The sequence below is a fragment of the Ascaphus truei genome, chromosome 9 (genome assembly GCF_040206685.1).
Source record: "Ascaphus truei isolate aAscTru1 chromosome 9, aAscTru1.hap1, whole genome shotgun sequence".
Taxonomy (NCBI): domain Eukaryota; kingdom Metazoa; phylum Chordata; class Amphibia; order Anura; family Ascaphidae; genus Ascaphus; species Ascaphus truei.
In genome coordinates, this window is record NC_134491.1 from 30,713,105 (window position 1) to 30,737,980 (window position 24,876).

General features: G+C 42.9%; 1 protein-coding gene across 11 annotated transcripts in view; it reads right to left on the reverse strand.

Moving 5' to 3' along the window:
* DPF3 (double PHD fingers 3) overlaps positions 1-24,876 on the reverse strand; it is a 195,111-nt gene that overhangs the window by 72,824 nt on the left and 97,411 nt on the right. For 10 of the 11 annotated variants that reach the window (XR_012803848.1, XR_012803847.1, XR_012803846.1 and 7 more), the window contains exons 2-3: positions 15,792-15,952; positions 8,932-9,039 (exon numbers count right to left, since the gene is read on the reverse strand). Coding sequence is in view for 8 of the 11 variants with exons in the window: in XM_075614232.1 (XP_075470347.1) it covers positions 8,932-9,039; positions 15,792-15,952 (269 nt within the window). In the remaining 3 variants the exon portion in view is untranslated. Of the gene's footprint in view, positions 1-8,931; positions 9,040-15,791; positions 15,953-22,129; positions 22,210-24,876 lie in introns of those variants that run through there. The other variant, XM_075614231.1, reaches the window with a different exon arrangement.

The window sequence follows — 24,876 nt, forward strand, 5'->3', positions numbered from 1 at the left end:
ACATCATACTCCGGCTGCACTATTACACTACCAGGGAGGCAGTACTGCGCAAAACCAGGGCCCTAGCAACCGTGGAGTTCGAAGGACACAAACTCATGATCTTTCAAGATCTGTCCCCGACCACCTTACAGAGACGCCACAATCTCCTGCCGGTCACAAAGGTCCTACGGGATCAGAATATAAGATATAAGTGGACCTTCCCGTTCGGACGGATGGTGGCGAGGAACGGGAGGTCCATTACGATGAAAGATCCAGTGGAGGGCCCGACGTTCCTGGCCAAGCTGGGCCTGCAGGGAGCCCCCCACAGAAGAAGCGGAGAGGGAGGAGATGCCAGAGCCAGAGTGGAGCGGGGGAGCAGGCTCATCTAAAGCCAAAGGAGGGAGGAAGTGAAAGCCCAAAGCAGCGACTTCGGCAGTGTGAAAGTTAATAAAAAGTTATATTGTTAATAGTTGCCTCGCCTGACTTGTCTGGGAAATGGCCGAAAACTAAAGACACATAGACAATCCGGCTCCAGTAAAGGGGGATAAAGGAAGAATAGCCTCCTGAGGGGCCGCAGTAAACCCCCCAAACAAACCTACGAAGCAAGGGCAGCTCCTGTAAAAAAGTTGCAAAAACTTACCTCCGAGATACATGTGAGGTGAGGGGGGAAGATGGCGGGCAGGATGGCGCCTCGCTACATCCAGCTTGAGCCGCAGCACCCGGAAGACTGGAAAAGGCGGGAGGAGAGCGCGCGCTCCAACCTCCACGCAGCAGGATCATCTTCAACATGGCGGCCACCGGAAACCGGAAGCCGTCATCATCGGGGCCCGGAGGAGAAGACGCCATCTTGAAGGAGACAGGCATAGGCGCCACCGGCCGGTGCCGCAGTGGAGAGCGACGGATAGCTGCAGAAGGCCCCCTAGGAGTGTCCACACTCACGCCGGACATAAAGATGGAGGCGGAGAGCAGCACGGGAAGGATGAAGGGAGGTAACGGAGAAACAACGGGAGGACATAGGCGACGGGGCAGAGGGGAAAAGGTCCTTAGCGGGAGCCAAGAAGGGATAAGAAGAGGCAGTACCACACAAGCAGGACGGGAGACAGTCAGAGGCTCCAGAAAAGAGAGGGCGCCGCACACAAATAGGGGGACAGAGTAAAAGGGACGGGGGGAAGATAGAACACTTAGAGGAGAGGCACTGGCAAAGCTTAGTAGGACAGAGGAAGAGAAGGTAGGGAAGACGAAAAGGAGAGCGGGTCACTCACGCAGGTACGCTGCCAAGGGGCGGGTTCCGGCTAACAGATTGGGCCCTCGGGAGAAGGAGAGGGGTCGCTTAGACAGCAGAGGTAGGGGAGGAAGGAGAACAAGGGGTTGAGTAAAAGCTCGTTGGCTATAGGGAGATAGAAAAGGGAAACTAAAATAGACAAGGAAGAACCCTAAGGAGCAGAGGTCAGTTAAGTTGGTATTGCACGACAGTTAGAGGCAGCCAACCGTTCCAGGGTTGAAACAAGCAGGTTGAGGCATCCACAAAGTTTACCATCCACAGTTTTAGGGGTGAAGACAGCGCGCGGACACGGGGTGTGGGAGGAGACACATACCCCGGAGTTAGCATGGGTCTCGGTCGGGCCCAGGGGTGGAGGGACCCCCTGGACGCCGACAAAGTCCTTTAGGGGGCAAGGGAGAATGGTGGTTGGGGGACCACGAGGGTTGCCACCCCGAAGGCGCCGGACTTGGCTGTGGGACAGGGAGGCCCCGCAGCCGACGACAAATCGTTACCGTTTTATATGTCATTGATTATACGTTATGTTTTCCCCAGTGTTTCCCCTCTTGTATTTTCCTTGTGTGTCGTGCCCAGCCATACCCCAGCCATACCCCCACCTACCAGGAAGAGCGAGAACGACGACGGAGATGGCGGAGCTGGACACAAGAAGCCGATGGATAACAGCGACCCAGCCAGAGAACAAAGAACGCGAGTCAGGGCATCTATAAAGTATGATGAATAAAGAAATACGGTGTATATCACACAATGTCAAAGGTTTAACAGCCCCGCGAAACGTAAGTTGGCCTTTAAAGAATACAAACGTCTCAAGACAGACATTATTTTTCTCCAGGAGACCCACTTCTCTAAGAGCAATTTCCCTAAATTTCTAGATAAAGACTTTAGAACAGTACACATAGCCTCAGCGACAGAAAAAAAGAGAGGGGTAGCTATCGCAATCCACAACAGGTTGACATATCAAGTAGACAAAACAATAGCTGATAGAGAAGGACTATCCCTCATTCTCGTGGGGTCCATGCAGGGTCAGCCCCTCACGCTGGCCTCTCTCTATGCCCCGTGCGAGCCGGCAACGGCATTTTTTCCCCTTTTTTTTCCAGAAACTTCACAGAGTAGCACAGGGAAATATAATCGTAGCGGGGGACCTCAATAGGACTTTAAACCCCAACCTAGATAGGTGTACAGCTACTAACCTGCCCCCCAGACAGGACATACTAAACATTACCCAAGGAATGCGGGACTGTCAACTAGTGGATATTTGGAGAGAGCAACATCAGCAGGTTAAAGACTTTACGTTCTACTCCCACCCACATAACCGATATAGCCGGATAGATTATTTCCTTGTGTCCAATAGACTGGTCCTGGTGGTCTCCCAGACGGGGATACACGATATTTCGTGGTCAGACCACGCACCAATAGAGCTGCGGTGCATGTTAAATTCACTAGACAGACCTGGAGCAAACTGGAGACTTAATGAGCTGCTACTCAAAATTCCAGCCATTATGAAGGAGATAGGAGACAAAACCACAGAGTATTTTGTAGAGAATGAGGGTAGTGTGACATCACACTCCACGTTGTGGGAGGCCCATAAGGCTACCCTCAGGGGATCTCTGATGTCTCTGGCGGCTCGGCGCCGGAGGGAGCAGGATCGCCAGATTAAGGAGTTGCACGAAACATTGGCAACACTTACTGCAACACAAAAGTCCCGAAAGCAGGACGCTATTTTAAAAGAGATTTCAGATATCAAACACCAATTGAACATACGATTAACCTCCCAGGCGGAAAAGGCGTTGAGTTGGACTAAACGTAGGTTCTTTGAGAAGGCGAACAGGCCGGACACCCTTTTAGCGAATAAACTTAGAAATAAAGCACCAAATTACCAAATTCAATCTATTCGTACTCAGGGGGGGAGCTTACCTCGAACCCTAAGCGAATTGTAGAGGAATTCAAAACCTACTACGAGGCGCTCTACGATGGAGGTAAGGTCACACACAATCAGAAAATGAGGGACAATCTCCGGGAATTTTTAAAAGGGGCAAAGTTGCAAAGTTGAGCAGGGTGGAGAGGGAGGCCCTACAGACAGACTTCTCTTTAGAAGAGTTAACGGCAGTTGTAAATTCTCTTAAGCCAGCCAAGGCTCCAGGGCCAGATGGCTTTTCAAACCTATACTACAAAAAATATCTGAAATTATTAGCACCATATATGTTAAAACTCTTTAATTTGGCCTTACAAGGGGCCTCGTTCCCAGCGCAGATGCTCCAGGCGTCCATCTCCCTGATCTATAAACCTGGAAAGGACCCTGCAGACTGTAAGAGCTACCGACCCATCTCTTTGATCAATACGGACAAACATTTTCTCAACACTTATAGCCAACAGAGTGGGTAACGTCCTCCCTAGGTTGATTCATCCAGATCAGGTGGGGTTCATCCGAGGAAGGCAGGCAGCAGACAATACCAGATAAGTAATCGATCTTATTGATTTGGCCCAAAAACATAATATCCCGTCAATGGTACTTAGTCTGGATGCAGAAAAAGCCTTCGATAGGATTGATTGGCCCCATCTAAGGGGGACACTGGAGGCATTTGGCTTCGAGGGACGCCTTTTGGGAGCATTTATGGCATTATATGAAGGGCCGGCGGCAAGGGTGAGACACCAGGGGTTCCCTTCGGGACAATTTCAAATCCGCAGTGGCACGAGGCAGGGTTGCCCGCTGTCCCCCTTGCTGTTTGCCCTCTGTATTGAACCCTTGGCGGCACATTTGAGATTATGTCCAGATGTGTCAGGAATAACAGTAAAAGAACAGACACACAAAGTGGCGCTGTACGCGGATGATGTGATATTGACATTATCCAGATCTCTCACCTCCCTGCCCAATGTGTTCGCAATATTGGGGAAGTTTAAACAAATATCGGGGTTCAAAATTAATCAGGCCAAATCGGAAGCCCTCAATATAAATCTACCCAAACCAATAGAAACACTAATTGGATTAAACTTTAACTGGCAACCCTCCATGATCAAATATCTAGGGGTATATGTAACAAGAGATGTCAAAGCATTATACAAGGCAAATTATCCCAGGTTGTTCAAGACACTGAGGGAGGATCTCAGAAGATGGGAGGAGTATGTCGTCTCTTGGATTGGAAGAATTCATAGTGTTAAAATGAATCTTCTACCCAAGGTGCTATACCTTTTTCAGACTCTCCCGACCCCCCTGTTGAAAGATGATATCCTCTCGCTGCAGTCTAGAATAACGAAATTTATCTGGAATAAAAAAAGCCCACGGATAAAAAAAGATATCTTGAGGAGGCCGACCTCGAGAGGGGGGTTGGGGGTGCCTTGCCTGTTTGCCTATTACAAAGCAGCCCAACTGAGCCAAATTGTACAGTGGCACTCAGACCCGGATCTCCGGAGATGGGTGGCGCTAGAAAAAGATTGCTGTTCGCCCATTGAGCTGCAGAACCCAATATGGTTACCTAAAAAAAGCTGGTCTGGAATTCAGACTCCGCTACAGGCTATATCGAACTCCTTGAAGGTTTGGGAGGCTATTTAGATGTTCTCTCACAACGCTAAACTCCTTGATGACGCCCATTTGGGGTAATCCGGACTTTGCTCCAGGGTTGGATCGTGCATATTTCGCAAAATGGGTTCAATCAGGGTACATTAGACTAAATGATCTGGAAGGTAGACAACATATCAAAACTTTTGACCATGTCAAAGAAGAGAAAAACATGCCTAACACAGAATTCTTTAGATACCTCCAGATCAGGGCATTTTACAACAAAGCTCCAATTCGGCCCAGGAGAACAAATTTCGAGCAGCTGTGTTCCAGAGGTACGGACACAAGGGGACTAACCTCTAGAACGTACAGGGAAGTGATCTGTCCAGCGACAAAAGACAAACCCCGATATATGAGACAATGGGAGGCCGACTTAGGGGAGACGTTAGAGGACGAGGACTGGGACAGGATCCTGCAGGCTGCAGCCAAAAGCTCTATCTGTACCACGTTAAAGGAGAACGCATACAAAGTTCTAATGCGGTGGTACTACACCCCAACAAAATTGGCCACATTTGTCAGAGGTTCCTGGAGAGGTTGCAGACCCCTAATCTAGTTAAAACATTTTCTATGGTCATTGCAGCATGCTGCTGTTTAATTGAAGAAGTCTGTATTGTATGGTTCATGATATTTGTCATCTTCCTGTTTCAAGTGAAAAAGCTACTAAACAAATCTTAATTTATAAAAAAAACAAACATTAAAAATGGAAGAGAACCTTTTACAAAAAGTTTGAAAGTGAATGCAACTCCAAAATACTTCTGAGTGAGGCTTGTAGCCATACTGATGGCCTGAAATCCATATTGAGTGGACTATTATCTGCACGGCTGTAGAATCCGAGCAGATATTGTAAGGACAGCCATTCGCATTGGGGAATCAGCAGACTTTCTGCTCTGGTCCCTGGGATACAAAACTCAGAAATCGCCATGGAAACAGACCCTGGCACACAACTGCCCCTAAGGACCAGTCAGCTATTCCCCATCACAGCTGCCAGAGTCAGCACAAAAGGTTAGGTAGCTTGTTTATATCTTTCATATACGTACGCACTGTTACACAGATATGTAAACAGCCGTTTCATATGAATTATTTTCAGATTACACTGCCAAGTATGATGATTCCCTCCCACAAAGTAGAGAGACTAATTACAAGTACCTTAGTTAAAGGGACTCGCTGAAGGTTAAAACAGATCTGGGCATTTGGTTTGTATTCAGTTTCACACTTTAACATCCAGTGTTTTACAAACATCTAATACTCTCATAATTATAACATATGGGGGGTTTTATAGCGCTAAACATAATGTACATAATGTATGCAAATCTAGCTTTGGTGAGACACAGGGAAAAATACATGGAGATTTGAACATGGTTCTCGTGCATCAAAGGCACGTGTCCTTACCATGTAGCTACTATTTCTAAAATATTACCATGTATTTGGTGGTTAGAACCACCACCACCACTTCCCGAACGCTGTTCACGTGGCTGAGAATGGCTCATTAATCCTATTGATTCATGTACACACATTTTTCAGTCTGTCACATTAAGTCACATCACTCAACATCAAGAGACCATTTCTAAGCTTGTCTATGCTGCAGAAATGATAACGGAATGATCAGGAATATTAAAGCTGTTTAGTGTCACTACGAATTAGGCACAAAAACGAAACAAATATTATTTGGTGACACTTTAGTAAATCAGCAACTAAGAAAAGAATAATGGTATTAATACCAGCACTCACTCAGCTAAGCAGAATGCACAGATGGAACAGAACTCTACTCATTACAGCCATTCAGCACAGCTAGCAAGGTACATTTAAGCTACAATAAATCAAAAGTACTCACCCAGACAACACATTGTTCTCATCATTTGTGTAACAATTTAGGATTATATATTTTTTAACATGGTCTTTTCTAATTAAGGCCTGAATGCTGTAACAAATAAGGGGCACATTTTCGTATATTCCTTTGATAAATCTTAGAACATAGAAAATAGTGATCAGTTTAATACTAATTTGTATTAGTTTTGCTTAAGAATAGTTAATGTTATTTGTCAGGGTTCCACATTAGCGTGGCATTCAGTCACACAATTTTATCCGGTCGCCATGTTCCTGAGCCTCTTCATGCTTCTGTGATGGTCCTAACCCGATGTCATGCATCAGGGAATCGACAGAACAGGATATCAAGCATTGATCCCGCTAGCTTTCCCTTGCACCATGTTACAGATGCTGGTTGTAAACAAAATGCAGGGTATGAATGTACAGTAGCATGCTTCATTGTTCCCTTTTGGTGGGAAGTGTTGGGAAGTCTGTGATATTCTGCATTCTAATGGGAACAATGGCACCTGCTACATAAATAATAATAACTATACACATGTCTAATGTGAAGGGTTTGTAAGGAAAAAACTGTGCTGCTTCTCTTCATTTCACCCTTTTGTTATAGAGACTAGAACTGAACAGGACAATACAGCAAAGTCTTTTTTTCTTCCTAAAGAAGTTGGGGGGGGGGGGGGAGCAAGAGACGCACATGCCACTGCATGTAACGTGTATACAGTGTGCATGTAATGTTTATATACGTTGTGCATGTAACGTGTGAGTATACGGTGTGCATGTAATGTGCATTACATTGTAATTATGAGTTTAGGTAGAAAAACAGTTGTTTCCAACAGCGCACAGCCAGGGAGTCAGGTTGAAAGAATAAAATGGAGTTTATTTTACAAATATGCATCACCAAAGGGGGTGTTAAAAAGAACCTCCGACATGTTTCGCACCAATGGTAGGAGGTTCTTTTTCACACCCCCTTTGGTGATGCATATTTGTTAAATAAACCTAATTTTATTCTCTCAACCCGACTCCCTGGCTGTGCGCTGTTGGAAACACCTGTTTTTCTACCTGGATCTATTTACAAGCGCCTGGTTATGCCACCAAAAACATTAAGGATATCTAGGAGTGGGTAAGGACATTTACTTCATCTACCTTTGAGGATTTAGGGAAGATAACTACAAGTGAGTGAGTTTAATTGTCTTTTTTGAATTTCTATACCTCCACCGTCAGTGTGGTTTTTACTACAATGAGTGCTACCTTCAGGAAGGTTTATTACACTAATTAAACGTCTCACCCATCTTTACATTACCCACTCCGAGATCAAGATTTTTTTCCTTTTCCGTTGGTCCTATATTGGACAAAATTTCATTGGATTTTATTCTCAACTACTTGAGCACCCATTAACCCTTTCTTGAAATAATTATGAGTTTAGACTAAACAAGATGGGCAGAAATGCAACCTTCCTTGTTAGGAGTCTATATTGACTTCCCAATGCTGGAAGTAGGGAATGGTGGCAAAGCGTCCAGCACGCTTCTGTCCTCTTCCAAGAGACTTCCAGTGCTGGCATCTTTTGGGGATAAAATACTTGGCTGGAGGGCCCATATTGTCAGATAGTGTATTGATTGCTACAGTAGTTTGTGTTCTTTCAATTGATGTAAAATCTTGTGCAAAAGTCTCCAACAAATTAACATGGGTTATAATAGTGAAGCTGCCACATATTTGCACCAATGTTTTCTTATTAATAATATTGTAATAAGTTCGATAAAGAATTGAATGGCCTTTTTTTTCCCAATGACCGGGTTAACAAAGAGATAAACATTTTAATGACTTACCTATTGTCAACTGTTGTTACACTACAGCATGAGTGGCCAACATCAGTCCTCAAGGTGCCACAAACAAGTCAAGTTTTCAGCGCACGTCATTGGATGAGCCACCTGTGCTGAAGCAGGGATATCCTTAAAACCTGACCTGTTGGTGACCCTTGAGGACTGGAGTTGGCCGCCCTATAGTATAAATCATGCACATGCAGTTGAATGAATTGTTTTTTTTTTAAATAATTTTTTTCTTATGAAGCAACACCATACTTTAAAGGGTTAATTCTGTATTCTCACAGTTCACATTTTTAATGTAATAATAAAGACGCCTAGTCCCATAGTGACCTTGCCACGGAAAACAAATTCTACGCTAAAAAGAACTGTATTTCTCTGAACCAACGATCCTTATAAACGCCATTAAAAAAAGCCAGTGATTACGACACCAAGTAAATTAAAGCAATAGTTGTGTTTCCCGGTCACCGCAGTTTCATGCCACTCACCCGATTTTATTTCAAGAAGTCTCAACCTGGGATCCTCAGGGGGATGTAAACGCCTCTTCTTCCTCCAACACCGAGCAGGGTAAGTATACAACTGCCCCGGAGCTAATCCTAAAATCAAATTAAAAACAAACAAACATTATTACAAAAAGCAAAATGTCTCTTTTCGCAGAGATCCTTCATAGGATCATAAAGAACTAGCCCTTTTGTTACAGAGTAACATGATAATATTATTATGTAATGGCTATGTGATTTATCCTCTTTTGATTGGCTGTGTTGAGTGTCAGTCACTTATACCATTGTACTACTGTACTTACCACTACTACTTGAGTTACAGTACCAAGGTGACAGTCTACTGGAAACCATCCACTAAAAAGTGTCCATGTATACTAAATAAACTACTTACTTAAAAAAACAAAAAAATAAACATACAATGCTGATCAGGCATCTCCTGTGGGTTGGCTATAAAATTACACTGAATAACTGGATCTTAGAGCCAACAGGTAGAAGATGACCTATGAGAGCAACAGGACTTTACAAGAGATTAGCGGTCACTATTTCAGTAGCAGGACAGTAAGATGTTAGCACATGAAGTAGACATAACATTTTTCAGTTTAAAATGTTTCAACCAATGTATGCAAGTGTGCGTGTCTGTGTGTGTGTGTGCGTGTCTGTGTTTGTGTGTATATGTGTGCGTGTGTGTGTGCGCAATTCATTACCCATGGAGATTGTGATGGCAGATACAATAGATACCTTCAAGAAAAGGTTGGGCATTTTATTAGAAAGGTGCACAGGGATATACCAAATAGGTAAACTTGGGAAGGCTGTTGATCCGGGGAGAAATCTAATTGCCATTACTGGAGTCAGGCAGAAATGCCTGGTGTCATCCTCCAGCGATACAGAGGCTGATCATTCCCACTGTTTAGCGGAAATAAATGAGCCAGAAGAACAGTTAGGAAATCGGGTAGGGTAGGCCTGCAGTGTGTTGGAAGAGGTAGGAAAGGCCTGCAGCGTATTAGAATAGGTAGGATAGGCCTGCAGTGTGTTAGAAGAGGTAGGATAGGCCTGCAAATGTGTTAGAATAGGTAGGATAGGCCTGCAGTGTGTTAGAAGAGGTAGGATAGGCCTGCAGCGTGTTAGAAGAGGTAGGATAGGCCTGCAGTGTGTTAGAATAGGTACGATAGGCCTGCAGTGTGTTAGAAGAGGTAGGATAGGCCTGCAATGTGTTAGGAGAGGTTGGATAGGCCTGCAATGTGTTAGGAGAGGTAGGATAGGCCTGCAATGTGTTAGGAGGTTGGATAGGCCTGCAATGTGTTAGGAGAGGTTGGATAGGCCTGCAATGTGTTAGGAGAGGTAGGATAGGCCTGCAATGTGTTAGGAGAGGTTGGATAGGCCTGCAATGTGTTAGGAGAGGTAGGATAGGCCTGCAATGTGTTAGAAGAGGCCCTGCCTCAAGGAGCTTACAATCTATAGGCAGGGTAAGTAGACATTGGGTACAGGGAATGAGAGGGTTGTTGAGTTTCAGAGGCAATAGAGCAGCTGTAACATCACCAAACAGCAGCGAATGACAGCAGACCAACACCCTTTGCTCCCTTCGGCAAACGCCTTTGGGGAGACTCAGGTGTTCTGTCCCAGAGATTCTTTGTGGAAATGAAAAAGCAGCATGGCAACACGCAGTACCTCAAATCAGATATGGGGGGGAGAGGGGGGGGGCGCTGATGGACTCCAGGGGTCTGAAGTGGCTCTTGCCCTCATGAAGATACAAGCAAGATAAAAAAAATAAGCGCGGGAGTGCGACAGGGAGACAACACGTCACCAAAGCTTCTCTCAGCAACATGAAGAATACAAGGCATTGCATTGGGAAGAAAAAGGAATCAAAATCAACGGTGAATACTTACGTCACCTACAATTTGTAGATTACATTGTATTGTTGCTACAAAACCACAGGACCTCCAGCAACAAATCAAGAGAACTCACCAAAGCTAGTAAGCAAGTGGGATACCATAACAACAAATGTGTTAATCTGCCAAGGCCAAAATAAATGGAATAGAACTAGAAGACTATGTCTACCTTGGCCGGCAAGTGACAATGGATGGGAACCTTTTGAATTAAAAAAAAAAAAAAAATCAATAGAAGAACGAAGATGGGACGGAGAACATTTGAAAGAAACATGACAATCTTTCAAGGGAACCTTCCACTGTGCCTCCAGAGGAACGTTTTCAAGCAGTTTATTCTACCTGTGCTCAGGTATTTATGTGACTTCAATACTGGAAACTTCAATACTACATTTCAAAGATAATTCAGAAGCTTTAAATAACTAAAAAAAAAATTTTTTTAAAAAGGTAGAGAGCTGTGTTCTGGGTATTACCCAAAGACACACGAAAAAGAATGAATGGGTTCAAAATCAAACAAAAATGTGAAGAAATTAAAATGGCAAGGGGCCGGACATATCGCAAGAAGAAATGACCATCATTGGACAAAGATAGTACTTGACTGGATTCCAAGGAAAATTAAAAGCCCAAGATGACTATCAAAAGTAAGAAGGGAAGAGGAAATCAGAAAATGTGTTGGGAGCAACGTGGAGGAGAGAGGCTTTAATCCGGAAGATCATTGGGAAGGCCTTCATCCACCAGTGGATCGACAAGGGCTGAAGATGAGATATAGAAAATATATATATATATATATATATATATATATATATATATATATATATAATCATGGATAATCATGGGAAAACCAGTTTTATGTTCTTCAAGGTAGGTATCAAATGCACATAGAGATTGGATTTCAAAAGTCTCACTCAATTATGCGAGAAACCAAGTTTTAAGATACTTTACAAATATTAATTATAAAGCTGTATGAGGACAATGAGTCAGGATCGGTCGCATCAACTAAACTTTTCCCACCTGACCAGTTATCAATGTAGGTTGACATTTGTTTGATCGAGTAGGGTTCCCACAAGCAATCTGAATCCAACACATGGACATGTACAGGGAAAAGTACCCCATAAACACCCAGGTAAAATGCAGAGAAGCTCCAGAGAGGAGGATATGGAGGAGAGATTGTTACAGCTTCCCTAAGTACGACTGGTAATATGCATTATTCTGTAACATGTTATCTGTAATTTTTGTTATAGCTACAAATATTGCTAAAGTGCTTCTATGCACATTTTTTACTCATCTTTTCAGCTTATTGTATAGAAACATCTTCGCATGTACATTAGAAAACGGAAATCGGTGCGATTTCGGGGTTCCAACTAAATAAAAATGCACTGTAATCGAAATGTACGGACTTTTATTAGTGAATCCAGTCCAAGACCATTTATGCTAAAGATCAGTGAGACGCACAGAAAATCAGTGGACGTTGACATCGAAATTATCTGCAGAGGCCTACACCCGTAAAGGATTGAAACAACTATATAATAAGTAAACACAAGTTGTTGCAATATATCAACAGCATCATTATCGACCAATCGCTAAGGTACCATGCATGACTGCATGAGTTGCCCGTTTTTTTGTTCCCTACTCCACCCAAAAATGGGTGCGCACTTTCACTTGTATTTCGGTTATGCCAAAACTCTACTTTATATTTGGAACAAACTCAAAATAAGCAGGACAATTCTAAAATAGCATATACAAAATAAAGAGTATACAATCATTAAAATATATGATAAAATAATTCAAAAGATAGGACGAGAAACACCTAGAGAAGGGCACTTGGCCTGGTTCTGGTAGGTTCTGATTTCATACACCAAATTTTGCCAAGATCTACAAAAAAAAAAAAAATAGGAGTTCCAATATGCTGGAATATGAAGCAATAAGCAGAGTTAGCAGAAGAGTTATTTAATACAACTATTATACCGATATCAAATGATCTACTTTTTTGTGTTCAATTGATATCTATTTACACACAAATACACACACACACACACACACACACACACACAGAGTTCTTCAGTATTAGGTGATACCTTTTTTATTTGGACTAACAATTTGTCATAGGACAAGTTTGAGAGTTCTCTCTTCCTCTGGTCATCAATACTAGCTTACAAAAGGAATCTATGGCTAAAACAGAGGTATGGAAAGCAGAAAAAACAGAGATTTAGATAAGGTAGGTGAGAAAGGGATGTTTGAAGAAGATGACAAGTAACAGCATGGAGGGGGAAGGGGATGCTGCGGGGGGTGGGGGGTGGAAGTTGTGGATAAGAACATTGGTACAGTGGCAGGCAGGAGAATTACAAACAATTGTGATAGTGTGTGAGAAACCCCATATCCACATTTAGTCCTCTTGTTTTGGTGTCAAAGAGTCTTATCATTGTGAGTGCAAAGGTTTTCCGTTCTTGGGTGCGTTTTAACATTCCATTGAGGATTTAGATTTTTAAATAATTTGTGGAACGGCCGGCGGTTATGGACCGTCGGATCGCGGGTCCCATGTTAATCGATGGCGGTGATCATCGGAAAAGCTGGTCCGGCATCGGATAATGCGTCCGACGGACTGCATGAAGTGGTGTCGGATAAGGCATAGGTCGAAAACCGGGACATCGGTAAGCGAGGACCACCTGTATATATATCCAATGTGGTAAATCCAGCATTTCCAATCAGTGTAACATTTAACGCTTAGGGCAATTGGAGAGCTGAATTTGATTAAAAAAAAAAGTATCCTAAAAAGCGCTAAACCTTGTAGCTAGAATGCAATGTCAATAAAAGACAGGAAAACCCTGTATGAGGTATTATCAGTCCAGGATGAAGGCGTCCACAATAGGGGTTGGTGCAGTCTTAGAGAGGTGTTTCCAAACCTCATGTAGTCCAAATGGATGCTGTAGAACAGGGCAGTAAGTACAAAAGCACACAAGACCCTAATAGTGTAACCCTTTTAATTAAATAAATATTGTAGAGGTAACAGATATGCAATTACCAGATGTAAACTTAAAAACAGCATGCAGTTGGGAAGGGAATTGGGTTACCCCAGCGGGAGGACCCAGCGGCGTCTGTCTTGTCTCCTAGGATCCGCGTCCCGCTCCATGTAGTCCATTGCCTAGGAGATGCCGGCTTCACCGGCATCCTCGTGACGCACTTCCAGTTTCCCTTCCTCGTGCACTCTGAGGATGCCCAGCGGCTGAAGCAGCGAACAGCTGATAGCCGAATGGCTGCCTCTGCCTCCAGTGAGTGTTCCAGCACACGTAGTTTGCTCTGACAATGTTTCACGTCAGTTTGAAGTCTTCTAGACAGAGCTTTCCTGCCAACGTCTGCCCGGTCAGCCAGCTCTAAACCTGCCCGCGAGACCCATCTGCCGGTGCCATCGTCTGACGCAAGGTCAACACACAGAGGTTGTGAGCGGTTCAACGTCCTATCCCAGTCCTCAATGAGATTAGTAAGAAAAATAGAAACAAAGTTCTGTGGTTCAGTGCTTCCAAATAACGAACACAAAGTAAGTCGTTGATTGATAGAAATATGTGAGCTTGCTTGAAGAAGGGGACTATCAATGCATCATAGAGTAAAATATACACTTGAGAGAAAATATACTCAGAATAAAAGGGGGGGGGGGCTGTAAACAAAGTCGTTGTGGTTGATAGTGCAGTTAGTAACTATAGATAAACAGTACCAGTTGGTTCTCTTCCTATGGACCACCCTAGAGCTTAATAAATTTAGTATCAATAATCCAACTCCCACAGTCTCGGGACCATGATGTGGGAAGGTAATAGGAAAAATGACTTACAGCAAGATGCCGTTCATTCCACGTGCGGGCCTCGCTCTGAAGAGATAATGCAAGAGATCCGGAAAGGTAAAAGAATGGAGCACAGCAGCAACAAAACGTAGGGCTACAATACCATGACTAGATTTAAAAACAATTTAATGAAAATAGTGACAGCATGGATCAGGTGAAGGTCAATAACTAACGCGTTTCACGCATTTTTCAGCACTTCGTCAGAGAGCATATACTCTCTGGGAGAAAGCCAATACTCTACCTCAATTGCACCCAACGAAGGCTCAGGGCGACCTCTATATGCTGTAAAGGATTTATACTCGCCTACACGTGTGAGTGAAATGTATGAGTTTTACTTATTTTTATAAGTAAATGGTTTTACGCTATGTTCTGTTTCTCTTTTCCCATCTGTGCCGAGCTCTGATCTCTCCGTCAGTATGCAATAACTGAAGTCATCCACTGCAGAGAGAGTTTTTGACCCATTTAATATACCCCAGTTTTTTAGCGTCCGGACTTACCACATTGGATACCTTTTGCACAGACTTATTGGATAGTCTGAACATTTAAAGCTGCGACTCAACGAGGGTCTGGAAAGTATATGTAAATCTATCCAATTTAGTGAGACATGAGTGTGTAAGGTTTTTACGTTTCATTTTCTGTTTTGAGAGATATATACACACACAAACACACACAGGGCTCGCCAAATCCACTCGCCTGCTAGCCAACGGCCAAGCGCATTTTGGCTGCTGTCGAGTGCTTACCTGCGGCGGGGTCTGGCGGGGTGGTGTGCCGATCTCACGTCTTCACCCCTGCAAACTGTACTCTTTCCAGATAAATTGCCGCGCGGAGTCACACTATGTGACGTCACATGACACCATGATGTCATAGCATCCCAATTTGCAGGGGAGAAGATGGAGATCGCCGCACCATGCCGCTGGTAAGAGTCGTGAGAGGGGTGGGGGGGTTAGGGAGCGAGTTACTTTTTACTGTATGGTTACAATTACCTTAATCATGGAACAGTTGCAACAACACTGATAAAGCAACCAGAATTGTGAGTAGGCGTGCCGTCCACTGCCACATTTTCTGAAGTTGTGCCCAGCATAAACTACATAATGGTAGGAACATGCCACGTCATTTGCTTTCACTGACCAGTACTCTACCTGGCCCTCTGTGCCGCTTCTCCATCCAGATGTAACAGTTGTTCTGTGCCACGCCAGTCTGGGAGTCCAAGAAGGGGAGGCGGACGCTGCGCTCGGCACACAGCCTGGAGTTGTAGCTGCGGCAATGCTCAATCGCGTCTTGGTAAAACTGATCCCCAAGTCTGCCAAGAAAGAAACAAAGACACAGTCAGGGTGTGCAACAACATAATGCCAAAGACACCAGAAGGGCAAGTAAATGCCAAACCTTCCGTGTGGTGAGAAAACAGCAAGTGACACTTATTGACTTGAATGGGCCGCTTTCAAACAATATAGAATTACCTTGGTGATACATAAAAGGTTAACGGGGATGGTGTTATTCTCTAAACAATTTATTTTTAGTTGCCCCAATAGACTGATTCCCCCATAAAATATATGATGGAGAGACACCCCATAGTATAATTCATCTACAGTCTATAAATAATTATTTTTATAAGCAATATAATATGCAGTCAAATGTTTTTATTCATGCTAAATAAATCTATCCAAGATTTCTTGCTGCATGCTTTAATCCACTATTTGGCCTCACTGAGAATATGGCATTTCTGATATGTTAAATCAATATGGGGTAAACAAGGCCCGCCAACAGGGTGGATAGCCAGGAAAAACCCCCTCCGTGCTTCCCTGCCTGCCAGTCTCACAGGTACTGAGGACCAGCTTCCTCCCCCCCGCTCAATAGCTTGGCAGCATCCCTGCTGCTCAACGGCTAATCATTTTGGCACCCTCAATGGATATTCAGCACCCTCCCCCTCTTAGCACCCGTGTCCCTACTCCCCCCCCCCCCCTCCATCAACAGCTATTCAACCTCCACCCCTCCCCTTGTGCTATTTAGCAAAACAATTGCATCCCCTGCCCTTCTCTGCCTCAATACCTCCCGGGGGGTATACATCCAGTCTAATCACCAAGCCCACTACTAGGAAGCTTGTGTGTGCGCCAGCATCCAGACAAGATAGATTATTACAGGCAAAAAGAATTTCTAATGTGTAGTGTCTGAAATACTGGGAGGTAAAGTAACTAGCACAAGGTCCTGTGACAGGCTTTGCAATGTATCCCACTTCAAATACCAGTGCCTGAATTGCTCCAGTACATCCAGTGTAAAACCATTCATCATCCAAAGTCCTGTGTACTGGTCCACATGGAAGGCACCATGGTAAACCCTCACATGTGTTGCAGGACCCTCTGGCACTGAAGGGTCAACTACAAGGCTACACTCTGGGAGACGCATCATTTTCTATCGTTGACATAATTCAGTTTAGTCCTGTGCTGTAACTTGCTTTGCTCCCTAAGGTTCCTGCGATTTATTACCACAGGTACCTCTTAATGCGTCAACTGTTTTCGTGTCAACTGCTTGCGACTGGCAATGTGTAGTATTGCAAAGAATATATATACATATACACACACATACATACAAAACATAAATATACACACACACACAAAGAATCTGTCTTGTGTGCAGAGCAATGCTCGCTTGAATCATGCATAAAGCAACGTTTGCCTGCATCATGATGAGAGCAGTGTTGTTACCAGCAGTGAAGTGGTTAATAAGACAGTGGTAAGTCACCTAGTGAGAGGGAACAATATAGAACACCTTTAGATTCTAGCTGTCACGGACGCCCATGTTCTGACTGCAGGCTTTATTGAAAAGATAATTTGGCTCATAAATTTCCCTCATCTCTCCTACGACAGCAAATGATCCACAGAAGGACCCTGCTGTCCACGAGATAATTACTTCCTCTGTGAGATTCCAGGCACCCGGCAGAGCAGGGATTATTAAAAGAAATCTAAACAGGTTTCAGAGGTTTCACAAACTCAGCCATCTGCCTTGCCGGTGAACGGCAGAGGTGATGCACCATAGGCCCCTCAAACAAAGGAGTTAAAAAGCAAGTCTTTGATAGCGCAGATATTGGGCTCAAGATACAGTAGAAGAAGTATTAGATGCTGTGGCAGAAAATGACATAGGAGTTAAAACTGGTCGTCAACAGGAGAATAGGCACTACTGAAAAGTAGACCCGTTCTTGGTGCATAGAAGTGAGAACATTAGCCACAGAATAATTAAATAAGCAGTGACACCGTGTCTTACGTCTACACATCCTATTGGATAAATCTATCTTGATGGGTTACACAAGGCTCACATTTAAACAAACAGCCCACTTTACAAACACAGATGAAGCTCTCCCATTGCAGCCTGCGGTCTAAAATGATGTATTTTCACTGGTCAATGCGGTTTCATTTCTTAAAGAGATGCTGTTCTGGTTGATACGCTATGTAGTCGACTGTATAAAGGGAAGTACACATGGCGATGTAGGGAAAACGAGTGGCAAGTAAGTAGAGTGGAGGAAGGAAAAAAAAAAAAAGTGTGCACGTAGTCATGTATAGTGCAGGAGAGGTAGTCATTTAGAATATAGACGTGGTGAGCATGGGGATACCATATTGAATCTCCTTGAAGACATAAGTCTATGCTGACACAAATTTACATTTCAACCCGAGCTTACACCTGCTCTTCAGACCAGTCTCTCTAAATGTCTCTCGACTAGATCATGGATAGCCCTCAGCCGTCTCAAACTTAAGATGTTGAAGACTGAACCCCTTGCACCCCTCCCAAGCCTCGTCCTGCTGCCCCCCTCTCCATTACAGGTGGCAGTACTACAATACACCAAGTATCAATAGCTCGCTGATTAGGGGTCACATGTGACTCCTACCTCAAATTCACCTCATTCAGAAGGTAGCTAATACCGGTTGATTTTTCCGCAGTAACAGTGCAAAGACATGCCTTTCCCTCTGCCAAAACTATAACATGTCCCTCATTCTCTCATGTTGACTATTGTAACCTTCTACAGTCTGGCCTTCCTGCCTCTCACCTGTCTCCCCTACAATCTCTCTTAAACGCTGCTGCTAGAATCACTTAACTCGCACCTAAATCTGTCTCAGCGTCTTCCCTGTTGATATCACTCTCCTGGCTTCCCATTAAATCCTGTGTACGGCTATGCTTATAGTGCCGGCGACCGTCGCTGGAAAATCAAATAGAGATGACTTACAGCGATCGTGACCAATCCGTCGCTCCGCGCTTACTAGAAGCGCACGCGTCGTCGCGTCGCTATCGCCGGCAACATAAGCGCAGCCTAATGCACAACATTCTCCTCCTCACTTTTAAGGCTACACTCTCCTCTGCCCCTCTTAACATCTCAGCCCTAATTTCTCGCTATACATCTGCTGAAGAATCTCTTCGGTCTACCTCTTTTGCATCCAAAGCCCTCTCCCGCCTACCTCACACCTCTGGAATAGCTTCCCCTAAACATCCGACAAGCACCGCCTCTCTCCACCTTTAAGGCCCATCTCAAAAACACACATTGTCTTTAATGAAGCATTTGGATAGCTCCCTTTGCTAGTACAATATATCTCATATGCACTTACCGTGACCCCTTGCATACGCAATTACCAGAACAGCCTCCCACTGTCTTTAAATTCTCCCTAGTTTCCCCTACCCTACTTATCATATATTCATTATACGTCTACTGCGCACGGTGTATTATCACACACACACACACACACACACACACACACACACACACACACACACTAGATTGTAAGCTCTCTGGGCAGGGGCTACATTTCCTAATGTTTATTTATTTTGTTATATGTCTAAATCGCCTATTCTCATTATGTCTTATATTATTTTGTCATGTGAATTACTGCTGTAAAGAGTACATGGCTGGCACTATACAGATAAAAGATATACACAAGTCTCGTTCACTAATCTGCAGTATTTGTTATGGCTGCCACCGGTATGTGAATGAAATCCCGTCACACGACATAAAAATAAAATGGTGATCAGCGTGGAGTTTTTTTTTTTTTTAATTTACTTTAAGCGTCTTCTTGATCTCTCCAATGTTTATTTTATTAATCTGTCGTTCAGGAGATATAAAAGAGTTAGAAATATTGGGTGTTCATGAGGTTAAAATGGAGTGTTCAACAGAGCAGAGTGCAGTTTATAGGTTACCATGGGGAACATAAAAAGAGGAAAAAATAAAATAAAGGTATGTGTTTTTTTTATTTTTTATTTATTTTTTTTAAAGAGCAGGACATGCTCAGGGAGCAGGATCCTACCACTGTACAATTTACACGTATATCGGCTCCTGGGAGGAGGGGGGTGATGGGTGTTGCTTTAATAAATAAATAAAAACACGCCCATCCCCCTAACGCCAGGGCTCATTTATGAATACCCTCAGCTCCAAGCCCACATAACTCCCCTCATAGGAACACACACACACAAGTGAATGTGCCATAAGATTCCTTACAGCATAACACTGTCTCAGTGATCCATCATGCATCTCAAAATCAATAACCTCCGTCTACACACACACCCAGTTATCCCCCTTACCCACACCAACATGCTTAGTGACCATCCCCCCCTCCCCACCCACCTCTTCTACAAATACACTCAGTGACCCAACCCCCCATCCCCCCCGAAGACATAATTGGCAATTCCAATATTCCTACACCCTCAGAAGTACTCGAGATCCTCCACCATGAGCATGGGAGAAGATTTTAGTAGAATGTAATTAGAAAGCTCTATATGAACATGGAAGGTACATAGGTGCCACACATACATCCATCTTCAAGAAACAGTAACTGGTACAAAAAAAAGAGATGGGGGAACCAAACTACTCTCCTCCAGGGCCAAGCCAATGTTTAGCAGATTGTGTAAAACGTAGGCTAGGAGTTATGTTTCTGTAGGAGTGACTGGAGAAGCTTTTGCCCACGTTCACCAAGTATGCGAAATTGGCCTGATTTTGGTGAAAAAAGTTGCGAATCAAAGACATGTCACAGCACAAACAAAATTTGCCAAGTATTTCAATGACTGATACCAACTTCCATCCAGAACTTGAAGTACGGGTTTTGCTCAAAACTAGAGGCGAAAATGCTTAGAAATCACTTGCGAATTCTGGCGGAGGTGCATTTGGGACACAATTAAAATCCCCTTATGACAAAACAGCCCCTACTAAAAAAATAAAAGTTTCTGGTAAAACACATCTTGCTGATCATTGGCTGAATAGATGGTCACATTCAACAATATGAGTAGAACTCTTCAAAAAAAATAAACCTGCCTTCACTATCACAATATATGGCTTTGTGTATGTAGGGAGCCTTCTTATCAAGATGGTTACACACCCTCTTCTTTACGAGGGCAAAAGAAAGAAATGATGGGAATTGCTGATAATGAAAATGGAGTGCTATGCAGTTTGCTAAAATTAGTTTTTTGGATGATATCTCCCTTATTGGCCAGCGACTTCTGATAATCTAGTGTGTTAAAAAGTAGAAAGAAAATTAAAATAAAAAAAGTAGTCGGATACATGGCCGCTGAAGTAATTAATGTTGGTCTAGCTGGTAGGGAAAACTTCAATGGCCACAGTTCTTTAGGCGTTTTCTGAAGCCGATGGCGAATCTTTCAGCTTGCTTCATTCCAGGACTTTCGTCCACTCTCGGATGGTGTAGCAGTCGAAGCCTCAAGGCACCATCCAATGGTCGAGATTCAGACCTAGAGATTTGAACATTTTTTGGAGTATAAATGTGCCATTGTATCTCGAGGAACCACTGAATGAGGGCCTGTAAGTTGTACTTATCTATTGGAGAAGGAACTAAACCCACAATTTTTGTGTACTTTAAAAAAGGATAAGTGGTCATAAAAAAAAAAAAAAGTATTCAGCAACCCTCAGTACATAAAAGCTGATAAGAAAATATGTATTGGATGGCAGGATCCTTCTGTGGACCATTTGATGTTGGTAGGACAGATGGTGGAAATAGGTTACAAACCCCCCATTCATTCTGTCTCTTAATACAAGACAAACTGATCACGAAGGCTGATGATGGCGCCCTGGCTGCTTTAGGAGGGGGACGACTCAGATGTGGCTCTAATAAACAGAGCCATGTTTGAGAGATGGGTTAATAAATAAGAATGTGACATGGGGTGGAAATCTGGCAGATATGCATTTTGCAGTAGGCCTGACATCATTGGTGGTTTCCATGAACATTATGACATAGAAGCATACTGTACATCACAAATACTGTAAACGTATGTACAGTATAAGCCAACTGGGAAGACAAGTCCACTCATCCCTTTCCCCACACACCTGTGTCACAAATGAGACATCAGAGAGGCCATCAGGGTTTTATAAAAGAGCAGTCAGGCAGGGAGCAGGTGTATTTTGCCAGCTGCAGGCAAATAAAATGACATGCAGCTGAGCAAAGATGTGGACTAAAGAACAAAAATAACCAGAACCAGTTGGAATTGTAAGATGACTTACTCAAGAGGGAATAGAACAGTTCCCGATGAAATAGTTTGTGTGGGAGGAGGCAGAACTTCAAACCGTTAGACTGGATAAAAGGAGCTTAAATGAGGTCAGAAGAAAAACAAGTTTAGTTTCAAGAAAGTCAAATAAAGACAAATAAGGAGACTTAGTAACTAAGTAACTAAGAGTGGGATTAGGCGAGTGTCCATAACAATTCTAAGAAGCAGGTGAGACGTATATGAATTACAGGTCTTTATGGACTGGCCCCTCCCCGCCATTGTGATAGCTGCTTCTACCATCTTCTATGCCACATATTTGTTTGTTTTATTAGACAAACACATACTACAATACCTGTCTGGGTAAAATGTTTCATATTCCCCTCCCAGCATTTACAGTTCTATAAAAGCAAAGGAAGGTTTAAAGATCTGCCTCCACCCACATTTATAGATATTCTAATGTTTGTTCGTGACACATTGGACAACTTTCCGAACTCTATACAAGCCTTCCATCCAGGAATGTGTGTATAGGGAGGCGTCTATAAATTTATGGGCTGTGCAGCAGCAAACAAAACAAACATCCAATACAACTAGTACAAACTTGTACAGAATATCTAGGCTACATCACAAAAGAGAGGTTCTAGAGAGGAAAAATGCACTAATTTGAGTATTAGAGGCCATTACACATAGAAACCAATGTGGATCAGAAATAACTGAAAGGTGCCTAATAGGTACAAGTATGAGGAAGATTTACAAAATGGTACTATGGGCTAGTGCATCTTAGCCCCTTTCAAAAACATGGTGTATGGATTCTACCTTCATGAAAGGGCGTATTTCCAGTATATCGCTTAAAAAACATGTATCCAGACAATAAATTATTATATATGAAGAGGAGCTATTCCTGGCAGACAAAAAGGCTCTGTGATCAAAATAAAAAGATAGTGTTGCATAGACTGTATTAATACCCCTCAATTATTAAATATTAATATAAATTAAATGTTAAGTGTCACATATAAGAAAGCATGTTCCATAGGCAATGCAGGTCAGCACCAGGCCTGATGTCTTTTGTTTCCCATTTTGCCAATAAATCATCAAAAGATGCAAAACTCAATGTGTTGCCATTGGTATATGCAAATCACTATATCCAATATCAAAATAATGCATTTGTTAAAGCAAAACAGTGCAAAAAAAAGTCAAAGCACCTCAAAAAAAATCAGTGCGGAAGACAACAAAATGTGTGTAAATTATTGTATTCTATGGATTTTCAATATTCTGAATGGATATTAAAGCTGCAGACCAAGCAATATCATACATGTGTTTTTTTTTAAATAAATCCGTTCTGTACTATGAGAAAATACTTCCAGCATTTTTTTTTACAACGCTAAATTACATTTTTAATGTATTATAATGTAACAAGCCTTTTTTGTTCCTATAGCAACTATTTACAAAGTCACATCCCCTTCCTCTTCTTAAACAGGCTCTGGCACACCCCTTTTTGAGCCCTGCCCTCTCTCTAGCAGTGCACCAATTGCATCTAGTGACTGCCGGGTCACATGATCTTCCCCACAGATCTTTGCATCTTTGGTCCTCTTCTGCTACACTGACAGTCATTTAGTGAACCCCCGAGTCGAATCTTCGCCGATCAATCACAGGAGAACGTATCGATCGGCAATTTAGCTAATTAGTCATCATTGTGTGGATTGTATTGATGCACATATTAAAGGGGGGTGGAGGGGAATGTCAGCTTGGACTGCTGCTTTAATACATTTGTTACCTTTGTTATGACAATAGTTTGAATTGCAATCAACAGCTGACCATTCTAACACAAAGGGAATCCAAACGTAGAGATGATGACATTGTATTTTATTTATTTATAAAATGCTTTATAAAGTAAGTAATACATTGAGAGTTACCTCTCGTTTTCAAGTATGTCCTGGGCACAGAGTTATGATGACAAATAATACATGGTTACATAAGTGAACAGGGTATACATTATATACAAGACATTGCATACACAGTTATAGATAATATATATTATAGGCGTATGTAACAGTTACAGACCAGATTAAAATGTGAGACAGCTTTATTTTTGAAAGAAATTATCCCCAAGTGACAGAATTTCTCTCTATTCTGTTAAGTGATTAGAGAGCCATGTGCAGATGTGACAAATAATTAAGCTTAAATAATAAATAACTCACATTTGACATATATTTGCAGACAAAATGCCGGAGCTGTTCTTATTGTCACAAATAACAAATATGCAGAGAATGACGAGCCCTCCAACAGCAGAAACCCACTGAATGTGTTGGTGCAAACAAATAGATTTTTGGTGGTGGTGTTGAGGGGGGGGTGTGGGGAGAGGAGGGGAGACTAAAATCAAACAACAGATACAAGCTTTAGTAACAACAATCTGAATTAAAGGAGCAAATAGTATTTGACATCAGTTTATAGCTAGCCATGTAATGTATATAATAAATACAACATGAAATCATCAGGAAGCACCAAAGCAAGACATGGGTACACAATCTGACATGTGCCCCTAAACTTGCAAGTCATTTATACTCGGAGGTATGTAAACAGGCATAACGCAGCCAAGACAGGGAGGGAGAGCAGGGCCACTGCGCAAAGAAACAGAATCATCTCCTGGCTTTCGCTCAGTAGAAGAGAAAGGAAGTAACCATAGGTACATGTCAGCACTGACTTTACTAGTCTATTGTAGTATGCTGGTGACATTGCAAAGTGTTTTGCATGTGCTGTGTTGGTGGA